Raw genomic sequence first — 17,937 nt, 5'->3', positions numbered from 1 at the left:
TTTTTTATCAATTGATCTAATTCTTTCATCATTGTTTTCCTGACAATTCAATTATCAAATATCAAATACCTTTGGATTAAATTTATTATTTTTTTTATAAGAATTATCATTTAAAATTTGTCCTTACCGAAACTAAAAAGTACCATTTTTTTATATTTTTTCTGACTATACATTACTTGGTATTTTTTTATTTATAAAATTTTAATAATTGAATAATTAAAATATTTTATTATAAAAAACCTAAATGATAAAATAAATTATTGTTGTTTAATTAAAATAAATTAAAATAATATCCAATTTTTTGTTATTATTATTTATGGACGTGGTTGGAATGATCCTAAATCACCCCTTCTTGTAATAGCATTTGGTGACGGAGTACTATTGTGATTTAAATTACAAATTTTTGTCGTAGGTTTTAATCTTGATTTTACTAAAGTTTTTGTACCATTTTTTGTTACATTAAATATTGATATAAGAGACTGACAAGTTAAGCCTTTAGATGCTGTATTATCTGTTTTTGAAACAAAAATTCTTAGCTTAATTTGTTTGTTTCCATCTTCTTTTCTTCCAGCTTTTAAACCTCTTGTAACATTTATATATGTCAATTGTTTTTTTGGATGATTTTTGTTATAAGTTTCTACTGCTTCCTTTCCTAATCTTTGTACCATAGTTCCATTCAATGGTGCTTTCAATTTTTTCCATTTGTTTTTATTTGTTGTTGATGGTTTTGTTGTTGTTACTTGTATTGACGATGAGAATACATTAATAATAGTAAAAATTGATAGAAAGAGTATAAAATAAAGTGGAATTAAATATTTCATTTTTGAATTATATACATTTTAAGTTTTTTTTTCATTTATATAGTAATTTTTTTTCTATGTAAATATTAGCATTTACATTTTTTTAAATTAGTTTTCATATTTAATTTTACATAAAAATTACAATATTTATTTTTAATAGAACAAAAAATTATAAATTTTAATTTAATTTTTGTTAACTTGATAATTAAATTTAACAAATTTCTCTTTTCTTAAATGAAGGTTTTTTAAAATAATAAAATGTTTTTCTTGTACTAGTAATAATAAAATATTTCTTAAATGTTGAAAAAAAAATAATTTTATGAGTAATAACTTAAAGTATATTATAAATTAAAATAAAATTGACTATAAGAAAATCATAATTTGGTGTTTATTTAATCTATTAATTTATTTTAGATAGTTTTAAAATATGATAGTTAAATAAAAAATAATCAAATTTAACTATTAATTTTATCTTACCAAATATATAATTTTTTTTTAATTCAATTTTCAATTATTATTTATAAAACTAATTAATATTAAAAATTAACATAAATATGTTTATTAAAAAAATTTTTTCATTACTTCTATGAGTACTTTCTCAATACAGTCGCTTAGTTCAGTCTTTTTTGTCAGCTCCAATCCATGTTTTAATTACAATAACGATTAAATGTTAAAAATTTTCATGTAAAATTTAACATTACATGAAATAATTGATAATAATTTTGAAAAATACTGTGTTGAAAATTCTCTTTCAAAGTTATTCTTTCTACTCCATCTTTGTTTTAAAATCAAGGTTGCTTTTATATGCTTATTTCCCTCCTTCTTTTTTAATGCCAACAGAATGATAGCATCAAAAATAAAATAAGTTTTAAATAAAGTACATTTGCTTTTTTTTAGAATTTTATTGTAAAAGTATTAACAAACTTGTGTAAAGATTATACAGAAATTAAAACTTAAAAATTTAAAATTCAATTTGAAAAATGTTATATTTTTATGCTATTATTAACTTTATATCATTTACGATTGTATAACTCAATAGACACATACACAAATTTAAAATGAAATTTTTTACTTTATAAATTATATCTAAATTATTTTCTTAATTTTGTTACTTTTTAATAAATTCGTTTTTCAATTAATATTGTTTATAAAAATTCTTTTTTGTATATTATTTAATATCGTTTATTTCTATTCTTCATATTTTTAATTATCTATTTGAATATTACATGTTTATAAAATAACTTTCTGTTATTTTTTTTTCTAATATCTAGCACTTTAGATAAAGAATCTTTGGTATAAATAATTGTAACTAATAGGATCGAAAGAATAGGAAGTATAATAAAATATTGTATTTTTCTTTAAATTTGTTTTTTAATTTCTTACTTTTCAATATAAAAATTTACTTAAACTTAATATTGGTATTGATGTGTAATGCTACTTTGAATGGGTTGTTAAAAGGTAGTACTAGGTAACCAGATATAAAAAAAAAAACAATTATTTCAGATAATACAGCTTAAGATAGATCTGGAAAAAAGGTATTAAAAAGAAGAACTCTGTTACAAAAAGCTGCAACTAATTTTTTTTAATTACCATTGTTGTTCTTATTATATATTTTTACTTTATTGCAAAAATATTATTTAATAAATGTTATCAATGATAAATTTTTTTATACATTAAATCTAATGGAGAGGAAAAATTTATATTACTACACTATGATAAAAGTGTAAATATTAAACACTCTTATGAATGTTTTAAACAATTAATTAACTATTCAAATTTAATAAAAAGATTTAGTACTTTCATGTAGTTATTTATAACTTTAATATCAAGAATAAAGGAATAATATAAATAATAAAACAATAGTTTCTACATTTAAAAAATTGTTTTGATTCAATATATATACTAAAAAATAGTGAATTAAAAACTTTTTATAGAATAATTATTATCTGTTTTTTAAACTAATTTTTTCATCATTTTTTTTGTAGTTAAAACTAAATAATAAGATAAAAATAATTTTTTAAAAAATTAATTAAATAAAACTTTAATATTGGTATTCGTTTTATTTTTCAAAAACGATCATAAAATTTTGAATACATTAGTTGTTAGTGTACTTTTAATAATTGATTTAAAAATTATTAACTTACTAATTTTGAATTGTCATTATTGTAAGAGTTTACTTTTATTTTTTTAATTACTTTTAAACATTTTAATGGTTAGATTTTACATATATATTTTTATTTTCACTTTTCTTAATACCAGTCTTAATATTAATATGTCATTTGAAGATTAATTCCAAATTCGTCATGAACGTTTGATTTTAGTTGTTGATTGTTTTGAAATTTCTGCATAATAAATAGTAATAATTGATATAAATAGGCGAAATAAAAAAAATAAAATATTTTTTTCTAAATTATACTAATTTTGAGATTTATTGCTTTTTTATATTTGCATTTGTTTTCTAAGTAAATAATAGTTTAAGCAATATTTTTTAAAAATCAAAACTCAATAATTATTAAAAAATCAAACAAAAAATGATACATTAAAATATAAATAATCTTTTTGATTACTTGATATGTAACACTTGAAAATATTTTTTAAAAATATATTAAATTTTAAAAAAAAATGATAATATTGTATTAATTATGTTAAAAGAAAACTTTTTAAATGTTTTAAAAAAATTAATATATAAAAAACGTTAAAACTGATTCAATTAAATCACAAATTGATTTTCATTTGACTAAAAAAATTTATAAATATGAATGTTAAGTTTAAAGTAATTGAAAGCAATTTTAATTAAGATCTAATAAAGCATATTTAATTATATTTTTTTAATGTAATATTCACTCATAATCTTTAAAACTTTTTTAAATTAAACATGGAAAAAATTAATTTTTATAAAAAAAATTGGTTTTTTTAATTGAATTTTAAAGCTTAAAAAAAGTTACTATGATTTAACAAAACTATATTAATATTATAATTTTTTTAAACATTTTTATTACCTTTTGGTTGTTTTATTTTGAAGAAATAAGTTTTTTCTTCTTTGACATCTAAATTCAATTTATTTTACTAATTTACTTTCAAGTTTATTTAGTATTTAAAAAATTTTTATTATTATTTGATCCACTAAATCATGCTCAAAGATTTGAGCATTAACTTGGAAATTATTTTAGACTAGTTTTTTTAGCACATCAATTTATACTATTTTCTTAACTTTCTTAGATCTTTTTTTTATTTTTAAATTATTTATTTTAAAAAAATGGATTTTAATATTATTTTACAACTTTAATTTTGATATCGTTTCATTCATCTACTCTTTATATTTTAAATTATTTGTTTGAATATAACATATTCATATACTAAGTTTGTATTACTTCCTTTAAATTTCAAGTATTTTAAATAAAAAAATTTGTAACTAATGAAATCAAAAGAATGGAAAGTATGATAAAATATTATATTTTATGTGAGATATTTTTTGAATTTCTTACTTTTTAATATGATATTTTTTTTAAATTAATATTTTTATTGATGTTTAAAACAAATTATAAAATTTTAAAAATTAATACTATGATTTAAAATTTCAAGTAAATATTTGTTACTTTAATACTAAATAAATACAAATTATATTGATACATTGCACGCTTTTGCACATGCATGTGAAAAAAATATAACCTTCTGTTTGCTATGTACTTATTTTGTAATTTAAAATAAAAAATATACATATAAATATTTAAAACTTTGTATAAGTCATTTTTTTGGGAGTAGAATAAATTAAAAACTAGTGTTAAAAAAGATAATATTTAAAAAAAATGTTTTATAATGATTAAAAAACTATGTAAAAAATATTTAGAAAAAAATTTTTTCTTGCAAAAAGATTTTTTAAAACTTTAAAAAATGCATGGTTTTTTATTAAGAAGCAAATATATTCAAAAAAAAAGTTATTAAGACTCATATATAAAAATAATGAATATGAAAGTTAAAACACAAGTACTAAAAAAAAATTTTTTTCAAATTAAAAACTTTTTTTTAATATTAAGCACTTTTTACCAAATGTTATAATCAATTTATAAATTTCTTTCTTATTAATTTATTTAATTATTTTATCAGTATACTTAATTTTAAATTTTTTTTATTAATAACTTTATTAGTAATTTTTTTTTAATTTAAATTATTTCTATCAAAATTGAAGTTTATAACATTGCTAGATACACTAATTATTACAATTAACGATTATTCTTGCAAAAAAATACAAAATATAATGTATACTATATGTAATTATTAAAAATAAGTTTTCTTTTGGGACCGGACGCTCTTTCAACTAAGTGTGTCCAAGAGCTAGCAAACTATTTATATTTTTATATATTTTTAATTGTAAAAAGTAATCTAATGAAACTAAAGATGTTTTTTAGTTTTTTACTTAAGAATTAATTATTTAAAATTGACTTTGTTTATTTCATACAAAAGAAAATCAAAGGCTGCATAATTTGTCTATCTAAAATTAAATTCAAAAATTTATGTTATTAAAGTAATCATTTATTAAAAAAAAAATAAAAATAATAAAATTGTTTTATTATTTTTTACATATTTTTCAAAATTTTTAAGAACAAAAAATGTCATGTGCATGGTGGTACCAAAATTTAAAGACTATATTACCGCTATATTTTTTTTTAAAAGTTTTAACTTATTTAGTATTTTTATTCAACTTAAAATTAATTTATCTAACTTTAAAACTAATTTTTTTAAGAAACGAACGTTGAAAACATTTTTTACATACTTTTTTTCATATATATTTTACTTAAAAACTTCTTCAGGCCATAATTTTGCAGCAAATAAAAGTCTACAATTTCGTTCTACAATATTTTTATAAAGACATAACATTTTAAAAAATATTTGTATTTTTAAAACAAAAAAAAGTTATAAAAAGTTCAAAACTCAGAAAAAATTTTTTCTTAAAATTCTTGATAATATATATTTTTTAATCTTACTTCATTTATAATTGTTTTTTTTGCCAGCAATACTACTTTTATCAATAATAAAATTATTGAATGATATGTTTTTTTTATTAATTCTTTAAATACAACTAATGTAATTAATTTGATAATTAAATTTTTTTATACACTCAAAAATTTGGAGTATAAAGAATGAATGTTTAATTATACAGATAGATTAAAACCATTAAAAAATTTTTATTTAATCATTAAGATTTTATATATTTGATTATTATAAATTTTTTAAACAAAATATAGTTGCATAATTGTATCAATATTTTTTTATATCATTATTTTTGAATTGTAAAAAGATATATAATTATTGAATAAGTAAAACAAATTTGGTACTACTATTTTATTAAATTAAACATGAATATTTAAATTTATAAGAAATTGTTATATTTTTTCTGACATTATTTTAATTGATACTTTATAACTTATAAATTTTTTTTAAAAAACCATAATAATAAAATAAAATATTTTTTAATATGAAATATTTTAAAATAATATCCAATTTTTTGTTGTCATTATTTATTTTGCTTTTTTCTTGTTTTTATTTTTTATATTTTTTGCAGTTTTTTGTGTTTGTTTTTGCAACCATAATTATTAGCTTTTATTTTTCATTTACTTTTTCTCTTTTTTCACACTTTAGGCCTGCTGTAACGTTTGTTTATATATGCCAAAGTTTCATTTAATAGTGCCTTTATTGGTTTTTATGGTTTTTTAGTTTTTTTTTTTTGCCGAATTTAAATTAATAATAGTAATTACTGATATAAAGAGTATGAAACAAAATGGAATTAAATATCTCATTTTTTATTTATATAAATCTAAAGATTTTTTTTATTAATTTAACAATTTTTTTTTCTTTGTAAATATTAACATTTACGTTGTTTTAAATTAGTTTCCATATATAATTTATATATTTTTTTAATAGAACAAAAAATTATTAATCATGATTTTATTTTTGCTAAATTAATAATTTTCATTAAAAATTTTCTCTTTTTATACATAAAAATATTTAAAAATAACGGAAGTGAATATCGTACTAGTAATGATAAAATGTTTCAAAGAAATTAATGAATAAGTAAAAATTAAAAGTATATTATAAATAAAACTTAAGAATTGATTAAAACCAAATCATAAGTTGATGTTTATTTAATCTACAAAATTTATTTATTTTAGATAGTTCAAAAATGTAGCAATAAAATAAATATTGTTAAAAATAAACTATTAATTTGATCTAATCATGTGTACAATTTTTTTATTTAATACTTGGTTTTTATCTATAAAGTTTTTTCATTCTAAAATTAAGATAGTTATGCTTATTATAAATTTATTAATTTTTATTAAACTTCAAAGATTTAAATAAATAAATAATTAAGTTTAAAAAAAATACAATAACTTTAATTTTTATATAATTTGTTTGCAAAAGTACCGACAAACTTGTGTGAAGAATATATAAAAACCATAATTTGAAAATTTAAAATTCAATTTAAGAAACGTTATTTTTCTATGTTATAATTAAATTTATATTTTTTCTGACTTATAGCTTCCATGGTTTCATCCCGAGTAGGAGATGATGTAGCGGTTAAAGAACCCCAGGTAGGTGTGGAAAAATAACAATATATTTAGATTATATTTTATTTAATAATAAAAGAATGAAACAATAACATAAGTAATATTTAATAATGCCTTCTTGGCTATAGTAATAATTGTTATTTCTCCATGTTGGGAGGTGTAGGTGAGGAAAGACTGACTACTATTCTTCCTAGCTTCTTCTTTTATACTTTTTTCTTTCCCTCTTCTGTTCCTTCTTCTCCGCCTTATTTCATTCATTTTAATGTCAATATTTTATTGGTATTACATATGTTTAGAAAAGCACAATAAAGTTTTTATGCAAAAATAAAAAAAAATAAAATTATGAATGTTAATACACAAGTATTAACAAAAAAGTCTATTTTTATATAATTTTTTTTTTCGATTTATTTCTTTTCTATTAATTATTAATTTATAATTTCACTACATATTAATTCATAGTTCTTTTTTTGTTTAACGTTGATTATATTAATAAATTTTTTTAATTTCAATTATTCTTATAAAAATTGATGTTGTTAAATTACAAAAATTATATTAATTTATCTAAAAATGTTTTCTAGTTTATATCTTGAAAACAAAGTATCTGATTTTGATGTTTTTCATTTTATTTAAAAGAAAATAAAAGATTGCTTTATTTTTATCAGTAGTTTCATGTTGAATATTTTATATTATAAAGTTTAAGATGAATCAAAAACAAAAAAAGACATCAAACTGATAAAATTGTTGAATTTCTTTTTACATATATTTTAAAATATTTCAAGAACGAAAAATGTCATAATTATTGTATAGTACCTAAAATGTAGAAATGAAAATTATACTTTAACGATTTTTTTTTATGAATATTTATTTAAATAATGTTATTAAGTTTTAAAAAGTTTTGAATTATTTTACATTTTACCTATTTTTTAATTATTTTTTTATTTTAAAACTATTTTTTTATAAGAAATTGATATTAAAACGGTTTCTCTATGTTTTTTTACACATTGTTAAAATTTTATTTCAAAATCTTTTAAATTTATCATGTTGAAGTAAATTAAAGATTTACAATTTCTACTGCAATTTCTTTTTAATGACATAATTTTTTTTTAAAAGTTACAAAAAGTTTAAAATTCAAAATAAATTTTTTTTTTAATTTTAGGTAATATATATTTTTAAATCTTACTAAATTCATAATTGTTTATTTGTTAGTAATAACTACCGTTATTAACAATAAGATTATTAAATGATATGTTTTATTTTCATTATTTTCCAGATACAGTAAAAAAAATTTTTTTCTGAAAATTAAATTTATTTTAAATTACTCAAAAGTTTGAAGTATAAAGTACGGATGCTCGATTTTACAAAAAGATTAAAACTATTGAAAAAATTTTATTTTTTAACAAGATATTATATTTTATTATTATAAATTATATTAAATAAATAAGTTACATAATTGTATTAATATCTTTTTTATATCATCATTTATTGTATAGTAAATTAATATATAATTATTAAATAAGTAAAATTAATTTTGTACTATAGTTTAACAGCTCTTAACATTTATATTTTAACACAAATTTAAATTTTATATTTTTTTTCTGACTTTACATTACTTGCTATTTTTTAATTTATAACTTTTTTTACAATACAATAACATATATATTAATTTAACAAATCTAAATGATGAAAAGGACTTTTATTATAAAAATCTAAATAATTTAAAACAACATTCAATTTTTTGTTGTGATTATTTATTAATGTTTTTATGTTTTTATGCTTTTAAATTTTTTTTTTCTGTGGTGCATTTTTGTTATTTTTTGGGATAATACATTCTCCTTGTAAAATTTTTTTAAACAGCTCACTTCTTATTGGTACTTTTTTACCTTCTTTAGTTACATTAAATATTACACGAAGTCTTTGACAGTATTGCTTTCTGTTTCTATTATCACTAGTTGATTTTGTAACCAAAATTTTTAGCTTTAATTTTTTGGTTCCTTCTGCTTTTTTTCCACGCTTTAGACCTTCGGTAACGTTTACAAATATTAATTTGGTTTCATTTGAATGTTGGTTGTTGTGAAACTCTACTCCTTTTTTTCCTAATCTTACCATCATAGTTCCATTCACTGGTGCTGTCATTTGTTCCCATTTTTTGTCAAATTTTTTTGATGCTTTCGTTGTGGAGTATACATTAAAAATAGTAATAATTGAAATGAAGAGTATAAAATAAGATGGAATTAAATATTTCATTTTTGAATTAAATATATATTTTGTGATTTTTTCTTCATTTATATAGCAATTTTTTTAATGTAAATATTAACATTAACATTTTTTTAATTAGTTTCCGTATTTAATTTTACATATAATTTCAATATTTATTTTTAAATAGAACAAAAATTAATATTATTGTGTTAACTTGATAATTATTGTTTAAAAATTCTATTTTTTTAAGAAAATGGTTATATTGTACTAGTAATGATAAAATATTTTTTAATGTCTAGAAGAAAATAATGTATAATAATAATAAAAAACACATAATTAATTAAATTAAAATTAATTATAACATAATCATAGGCTAATATTTATTTAATCTACAAACTTATTTATTTTAATAGTTTTAACATTTAAAAATTAAATTAAAAGTAATTAAAATCAATCATTAAAATGTTCTAATTAAGTATCAAATTTTTTTGTTTTTTTAATTAAATATCTAATTTTTATATAAAAAACTTATTTTATTAAAAGAAATAAAAAAAATATATCTGTTAAAAAATTAATAATTTAAATTTAATTATAAAAAATATTATAAAGAAATAATAAAAGTTAAAAATAAAGTACATTTGTTTTTATTTTTATTTTCTAATTTGTTTGTGATGGTATTAACAAACTTGTGTATGGTTAATATAAAAATTTATGATTCAACTTGAGAAGTGTTATTTTTTATGTTAAAATTCAATTTTTTTATTTTTTATTATATTTTTTTAGAAGTATATACACCTTTTTAAAATTAAAATTTTTAAAGTATATATTAAAACAATTTTTTTTAATTTTTGTTTGCTTTTTTATTGCTTTGTTTTTAAATTAAAATTTTTAAAAAATTTCTTAAAAATTATATACTTTTTTTATATTCATATACTCTTTTTATTCTAAATTATTTGTTTGGATATTACATGTCCATTTACTAACTTTCTGTTACTGTTTTTTATTTCAAGTATTTTAGATAAAGAATTTTTGATAAAAATATTTGTAACTAATGGAATAGTTAAATAATTTTTATTAAAATATAATAAAAATTACAATTATTATTATTTTTGAAAAATTTATTTAATTGGTGGAGATATGCTATTTTCATCAATTTTCTATCAGTTAACTACTTTTTGCGTACTGAATGATAAGAATGGGAAGTATGGAAAAATATTGTATTTTTTTTTTATTACAATTACATATTATTATTAACTGTTTGAATCATCAATTATTTATTTAAATAAATATAAATTATTTTCATGGTGATTTTTTAAGCTTAATATTAAAACGTTGAAATGACATTAATTATAAGTAAATAAATTAAATTCAAAAAAACTTTTGAGTTTTATCTTTTTTTTTAAAAACAAACAAACCATAAAAATTTTTTTATTAAATAAATATCATTTTGTTTCTAGTTGAAACCAAATGTAATCTTTAGATGTTATTAATTAATTTATTCTTGTTGTTGATATTATATTGTTAAAAGAATAATAAATAAAATTTTATTATACAAAAAAATTATGAAACAATGTTAAAAGAAAAAAAAATTAAAAAATTAGATATGAACTAGTTTACTAAATAAACAATTTTTAATTAATGATTATTTTTAAAAAATGCATATTTCTTGATTTCTTATAGTGTATCATTTTTTTATTTGTTTTATCTTTCAAGTATAAAACATATGTTCAAATATTTAATAAAAATATAATCATTCATCTTATACGGATAAATATTTAAAAAAAAAATTCACATAATATAATATACTTTTTTTTTGTAGTGAATCATTAATTAATTTAATTTCAATTACGAAAAGTATAAAAACATTTGTTAAGGTGACAAGTATCATGGGCTGTAAAAAAAATGTTTTTAAATTTTTTAATAATAAGTTTATTTATCTAATAATGTTTTTTATTAAAATATAGATACATTTTATTGAACTTTAATTTTTTTTAGCATTTACATATTATTTTACTAGTAGTTATAGTTTATATTTTATATAAATAAATATATTTGATAAATATAACATTCAAAACTGTTTATTTAAAAAATGCTTACACTTTCCATTGTTTTTGTAAATTTATAAAATAGTGATTTCCTTCTTCTTTTTTTTCTTGTTTGTTAACATTATTTTTTGTAGGTTGAATAAGATTTTTTGCTTTATTTTTTTTTAAAATATGAAGTAACCATGATAATGGTTGCAAAGCCATTGTCTAAAAAATTTATTTATAGATGGTAATGATAAAGCCTTTTTTTTTACCAAGTAATATAATTTTGATAATAAAATAGTATACTCCTGCATAAATAATATAGAAATTTCTAACAAAATACACCCAACTGTTTCTGTTATATTTGAAATAATTAGAGGACCTAATATAAGTTTGACAGTACGAATATTGTCTTTAATAGTAAAACGAGCTGATAACTTTCTTTCTATTACTAATTCATTTTTTTTATTAAAAATATATAATAATAGTATTCCTATTAGACATAATAAAAGTGCAAAAATATGAATTGCTACATTTATCATATCATTAATTATATCTTAAATAATATTTTATATTTTTTTTTTAAAATTAACTCACTTATAAATGAAAGAATAAACCATAATCCACCAAATAAAAACTATTATATAATTTTTTTATTATTAAAAAAAAAATAACTTACAGAAATAAGGCATATAACTATTGAAACAAAAAGTAATTGTTTTTTTTCATATATTTCATAAAGTATTGAAGCAAAACATCTTTCACAAAGTAATCCTAAAAGTAAACATCTTTCTGTTCTATGAAAATATGATACCCAATTTTTAAAAAAAATATATACTGGTATGCTTGAACACCCAATTCCACATGATTTATCATAAATAGTAATTATAATAAAACCAAAAGAAAACATACTTAAACAAATACCTATTAAATTCCATATAATTTTAAAGTTTAAATGGTATGTCTTATGTTTTACAGCATAAAAAAAAACCATTGGATAACAACAGATACATGAAGCTCCTGCACTTACCATCAATGCAACTGTAACAGGATGAAAATAAATATATTCATATTTAAGAGAATATGCCATTATATTTTGGTATATTAATAAAAAATAAAAATATATATATCTTAAAATTAATAACAAATATCTTATTAAAAAAATTTTTATTTTAATCATTAATAGTTATAAATATTCTAAGCTTATTAAAGTAATTACCTGCAAAATAAAAAAAAAAATTTTTATAAATTTAACAATTTAAATTACTTGAAAATGGTAAGAATTTTTGCATTTATAATTTCAAATTTATTTTAACATTAAAAAAGTTATAATAATAACTATTAACATTAATATTTAATAAATTTGAAGAAAGTAATTTTTATTTAATTAAAGTTATCATGTTATTAAATTAATATTAGATACTTTTTATTTTCTACATTATATAATAAAATTGTAAATAAAAGTTAAATTTTATTAAAAATTTTAGTTTTGATTATGTTATTAATATTCAAAGTAATTTGAATTTTAATAATTGTTTTATTTGAAGATAGTGTTAAATGTCATACAGATAAAAAATTTCAACTTTTTAAAACTATAAGAAAATAAAAAAATTTCATTTGTTTTTGCAAAAATTTGAATATATCAAAATATTTTGAGCTTTTTTTTTAAATTTAAAAATGTGAAAAGTTTTTTTTTTTTTATATATTTTTAATTTAATATTTATTAATATTGTTTATATAATAATATGTTCAAGGTGTAATTTATTTTTAAAATTTTGCATTTCACAAATTTTATAAAAACATATGAATGCTTATTATATTTTAAAATATAATTAAATTTTTTGTTGTTTTTTACTCAATTGCTTTTGTTAACAGTTAGTAATTTATCTTAAAACAAATATTATTTATACATATTTTGAAAAAAAAAAAAAATATATCAAGATAATTACATATGAATTAATTCAACGTCAAGTTAAAAATTTTATAAATACATTCCACTTAGTATAATCTTTTGAAAATTTATTTACAGTACACAAGGATCTATAAAACATTAATAAATAATATTAAATGCAAACTAAAAATAGCAACAATTTGAAAATTTAAATGTATGATATTAAATTTTTAATATAAAAAAGTATTAGTTTAAACAGTTTTTTTATAAAAAATTAAAATGTTTACTTTTATATCTCATTTTTATGTAATAATAAATGTATGACACTTAAAAAATATTTTATAATGTGAAAGTTTATAATGATAAAATTAGTTATATTTTAATGTTATCATTATTGACAAAACAAAATTCGTTAATAATTGACGTTGATGCTTTAAAAAATTTTAATATTTCATAGTTACAATTTAAATTATTCTTTTTAATTTTGTTTAAATATACTTTAATTAAATGAAAGTAAAAAAATTTTGGAAAATAATATGAATGTGTAATTAGAAAAAAAAATTTAATTAAAGTTATAATATCGTTGAATGTGTAAATTCAAGTTATCTATTATTTAATTTTTTTCATTAATATAAACATAATATCTAAAATATTTTGTTTATAATTTTTTTAATTCATTTTTGTAGGAGGGAAAAGTTTTTTTTTATCTTAAAGAATAAATAACATACTGTATTTATAAATGATACTTTTCAAAAATTTTAAAAAATTTTTATGATAGTAATATTAACACAATAAAAATTTGTAATATCAAAATAATTCTTTATTATATAGACAATTTTTTTATTAATATGTAGTAAAGCTTTCCATTAAAAGATGTTTCATTACTTGTAAAAGTTTACACAATAAAATAATATAGTTTTTTTTTTAGTATTAAGAAATTATTATGTTTTGTTTTTATAATTATTATATATTTATTTAAAATTTTTCAAATAACTATAAAAAAAAGAAATATTTTTTTTAATGGAAAGATTTTTATATTTTTATAAATTTAAAAAAAATTGATTCTTTAAAAGTATTTTTCAGACATATCATATATTTATTTATAAATGAAAAGTATTCTTTCAATAATTAACAATGGAGCACAAAGTCTTTTGGCAATGTGTTCTATTTTACTACACCTTTTATTAATAATTGTATGTGTAAGATCTAAAGTTGTTTGTAAAAATTTTGCTAATTTTACTATTTTTCAAACAGCAATTGCTGATTTTATTTTTTGTATAGGAATTATATTCTTAATTATAAATGAAACTGTATTGTATTTTCCAAAATCAAATATTTTTATTAATAATTGTATCATAATATTAACATCACTTTTTTTTGGATATCAAATTCGTGATGTTACAGTAATTTTTATTACAATTAATAGGTGGGCTGCTTTAAGATTTCCTGTATTTTTTAGAGAAATTCCTTTAAAAGTAAATTAATTTCTTTGTTTTTGTCTAATATTTTTTTTATTATTATTTCAGACTAAAATAAATATTACATTTATAGTTTCACAAATTTATGCATTAATTTCAATAATAATTAGTTGGTTTTCTAGAGAAATTGATTATACAACAAAATCTTGTCAATCATATTACATATATAAATCAAAATATTTATTATGGTTTCATGGACTTAGTGTCTTTGCTACCTTTATTGTTGTATTTTTTCAACTATGGATAATGATCATATCATATTCAATGAAATCATCAAGAAATATTTTTAAATTTAAGACAAAAAAACACATTAGACCAATGAAATTTATAAGAAATGACTACTCAAAAATGAAAAGAACAATGACATATTTTTTAATAAATTATGTTATAATGTGGTGTCTTCCTCAATTGACATACTTTATCATTTTACAAGTTAATTATAAAAATTTTTGGACATTGAATATTAGTCAAATGCAAAATTATTTAAATATTATTCATGGAAATTTAAACATACTTATTTATCTTACAACATATTCAGAATTAAAAAAATTATTCTTAGAATTTTTTTTTGAAAAATTACGTTAATTATAATTCAGTAATTAACGCACTTTTATTAAACTTCTTTTCTTTATATTAATCAAATGAAGTTTTATTTTTAGATTTTCTATTAATATATGTTATTTTCTTACTACTATCGTATTATTAATGAATACTTTAAATATTTTTCAATAAGTAAAAGATTTTTTTTTAATTTTAATATTTTTTTATAATATAAAAACCATACTTTTTATATATAAAAATAATATTACTTAAAAAAAATAGAATAAATAGAGTAATATGTATATTGTAATTAATCAATCTAAAACATTTTTGAATACTAAATTCAAATTATTTATTAAAATTTAATTTATATAATTGTTTTTTTTAAATAAATTTCATGCTAATATTATAAAATTATGTTTTTTTTTAATAATCTATTTTTTGTCATAGTATGTATTTTATTATCTTACATTAATTGTGGTCAAAAAAATCAATCTTCAAAATCAGATAAAAAGAAAGGAAACCGAAAACAAGGAAAAGAAAAGAAGGAAAAAATTGTTGAATCTAAAAAACAAATAAATGAAGAAAATACTGAAAAATGTACTAAAAAAGAATCATCTAAAATTGCATCAAATACTAGTAACATGAAAGAACCAGAAGCTAAGCCATTGAATGAAAAAGAAACTAAAATTTTGAAGAATGAAGCTAAAGCTGATGAAAATGAATATCCAACAATGCAGGATTGTATTGATGGCTTTAAAAATACTCCCACAATAGATACAACAGGTAACAATAAAAGTCAAAAAAAGTAAACATTGATTTGTATATATTTTACAAAATTAAATTTAATGATAACTTGCTAATGAATTGTATTTCTGCTATCTAATCACTGTTGGTTTTAATTAATAAATTTATGATAGTCGAATATTTTAAATTTGATTTTAAAATTATATTTAAAAAAATACTAATTATAATATAAAAAAAAATATAAATGTATATATAAATTGTATTGTATTATTTGTTTAACAAATATTTTTGAATAATATTTTAAATTTAATATTTTTTATATTTTCAAATGTAAGCACTTTTTTGAAATTTAATTTTTACAAAGTATATCAATAAAAAAATAATGTAGTTAAAATGTATACAAAAAAAAAAGTTTTTCATCAATCTATTATACTTTTTTGAATTAAATAATATAAATTTTAATTAAGTAAAATTATAATTATTATTGATCATTAAAATGTTTAAAAAATTTTTTCTTTTTAAATTAGGTATCAATCTATAATTATATTATTTTATAAATAATTTTTTTATAATATACATACATTTTAAATGAAAAAATCTTGATTGTTTAAGTAATCATAATTATTTCCATGAAAAGATCTTCCAATACGTTGATATGACATAAGAAAATCAGGTACTTGATTAAAATCAAAATATGGTGGTTTTACTTTTGTTGGAAATATAGGTACACCATTTATAAGTAAAAATATTTGAATAAAAAAGACAGTAAAAAAAAATGAAAAAATATTGTTATTCATTTTTTTTAAGCAAATTTTGTAGAATGAAAAATTTTTTAAAATATTTGAATTTAAATATAATTTTTTTTAAATTAAAGTCACATCTAATTACAATAAAATATTTTTTTTATTAAAAATGCAATAAAAATTTGACATGGTTTTTAATTATAAAATTATTCACTCATACTTTTTAAATGATGTATATTAAAAAAATTAACTAAAAGCTTTTTTATTTTTCAAATTTATTATTGAATTGTAATTTGAAATTATACATAATAAGGATTTGAAATTATTTTTTTTAGTATACAATTAAATGAATGTGATGGCTATTTATTTAGTAGTTATTTTTAGAAAAAAATTAATTGGATTTTTTTTTGTTAATTTTGTAAATAATATTACATTTGTAAATGATAAACAATACTTGACAATTATTTGATAAAAATATTATTTGAATAAAATTGTATTTTCTTAGAAAAGCTTTTATTTAACAAATGTAAAATTTCAAGCTTTGTATATACGTTCGACAAAAAAATAGAATTTTAAAAAATTATCAATTTTTATATAATTTTTTAAAATCTTTATTTCAATTTTGAAACACACTTTATTAAACTATTATACTAACAAATTGTTTATCTAAATTACATATTTATATTTATATATTAAATATAAAATTAGATTCAAACTAAGTACATATTTATCAATTATAAAAGATTCTATTTCAAAAATAAACAATGCATATTAACATAGTATTCAATCAATGATTATGAATAAATAAAAGTATAAAAGATTTTTTTTTAAATATTCATTTAAAATAAATGTTTATTACCATCATAATTCAAAAAAAATTATTAGTAAATTTTCATTATATAAACTTTTGAACAAATAATGATATAGATTATATTTAATTAATTTTTCTTAT

The 17,937-nt window shown here is 16.7% G+C and overlaps 4 protein-coding genes across 4 annotated transcripts; 1 reads left to right on the top strand and 3 right to left on the bottom strand.

Annotated features, from left to right (window-relative positions):
* Nucleotides 1-314: 314 nt before the first annotated feature.
* Nucleotides 315-821, bottom strand: SRAE_2000498800 (Phloem filament PP1 domain-containing protein; the record flags this gene model as incomplete). Its single annotated transcript, XM_024643937.1, has 1 exon — nucleotides 315-821. The coding sequence occupies one exon, from the start codon at nucleotides 819-821 to the stop codon at nucleotides 315-317; it is 507 nt and encodes a 168-aa protein (XP_024509554.1).
* An 8,318-nt stretch (nucleotides 822-9,139) lies between these two features.
* Nucleotides 9,140-9,607, bottom strand: SRAE_2000498700 (Hypothetical protein; the record flags this gene model as incomplete). Its single annotated transcript, XM_024643936.1, has 1 exon — nucleotides 9,140-9,607. The coding sequence occupies one exon, from the start codon at nucleotides 9,605-9,607 to the stop codon at nucleotides 9,140-9,142; it is 468 nt and encodes a 155-aa protein (XP_024509553.1).
* A 2,045-nt stretch (nucleotides 9,608-11,652) lies between these two features.
* On the bottom strand, nucleotides 11,653-12,676 carry SRAE_2000498600 (7TM GPCR, serpentine receptor class e (Sre) family-containing protein; the record flags this gene model as incomplete). The annotated part of the gene is made up of 4 exons (XM_024643935.1): nucleotides 11,653-11,811; nucleotides 11,859-12,142; nucleotides 12,184-12,223; nucleotides 12,266-12,676. 4 exons carry the CDS (start codon nucleotides 12,674-12,676, stop codon nucleotides 11,653-11,655), a joined length of 894 nt encoding a protein of 297 aa, XP_024509552.1.
* Nucleotides 12,677-14,583: 1,907 nt separating this feature from the next.
* Nucleotides 14,584-16,307, top strand: SRAE_2000498500 (GPCR, rhodopsin-like, 7TM domain and 7TM GPCR, serpentine receptor class x (Srx) family-containing protein; the record flags this gene model as incomplete). The annotated part of the gene is made up of 3 exons (XM_024643934.1): nucleotides 14,584-14,952; nucleotides 15,004-15,157; nucleotides 15,946-16,307. 3 exons carry the CDS (start codon nucleotides 14,584-14,586, stop codon nucleotides 16,305-16,307), a joined length of 885 nt encoding a protein of 294 aa, XP_024509551.1.
* Nucleotides 16,308-17,937: the final 1,630 nt, after the last annotated feature.

Source organism: Strongyloides ratti (genome assembly GCF_001040885.1).
Source record: "Strongyloides ratti genome assembly S_ratti_ED321, chromosome : 2".
NCBI classification, from domain to species: domain Eukaryota; kingdom Metazoa; phylum Nematoda; class Chromadorea; order Rhabditida; family Strongyloididae; genus Strongyloides; species Strongyloides ratti.
This window is presented reverse-complemented; position numbering and strand designations above follow the sequence as displayed.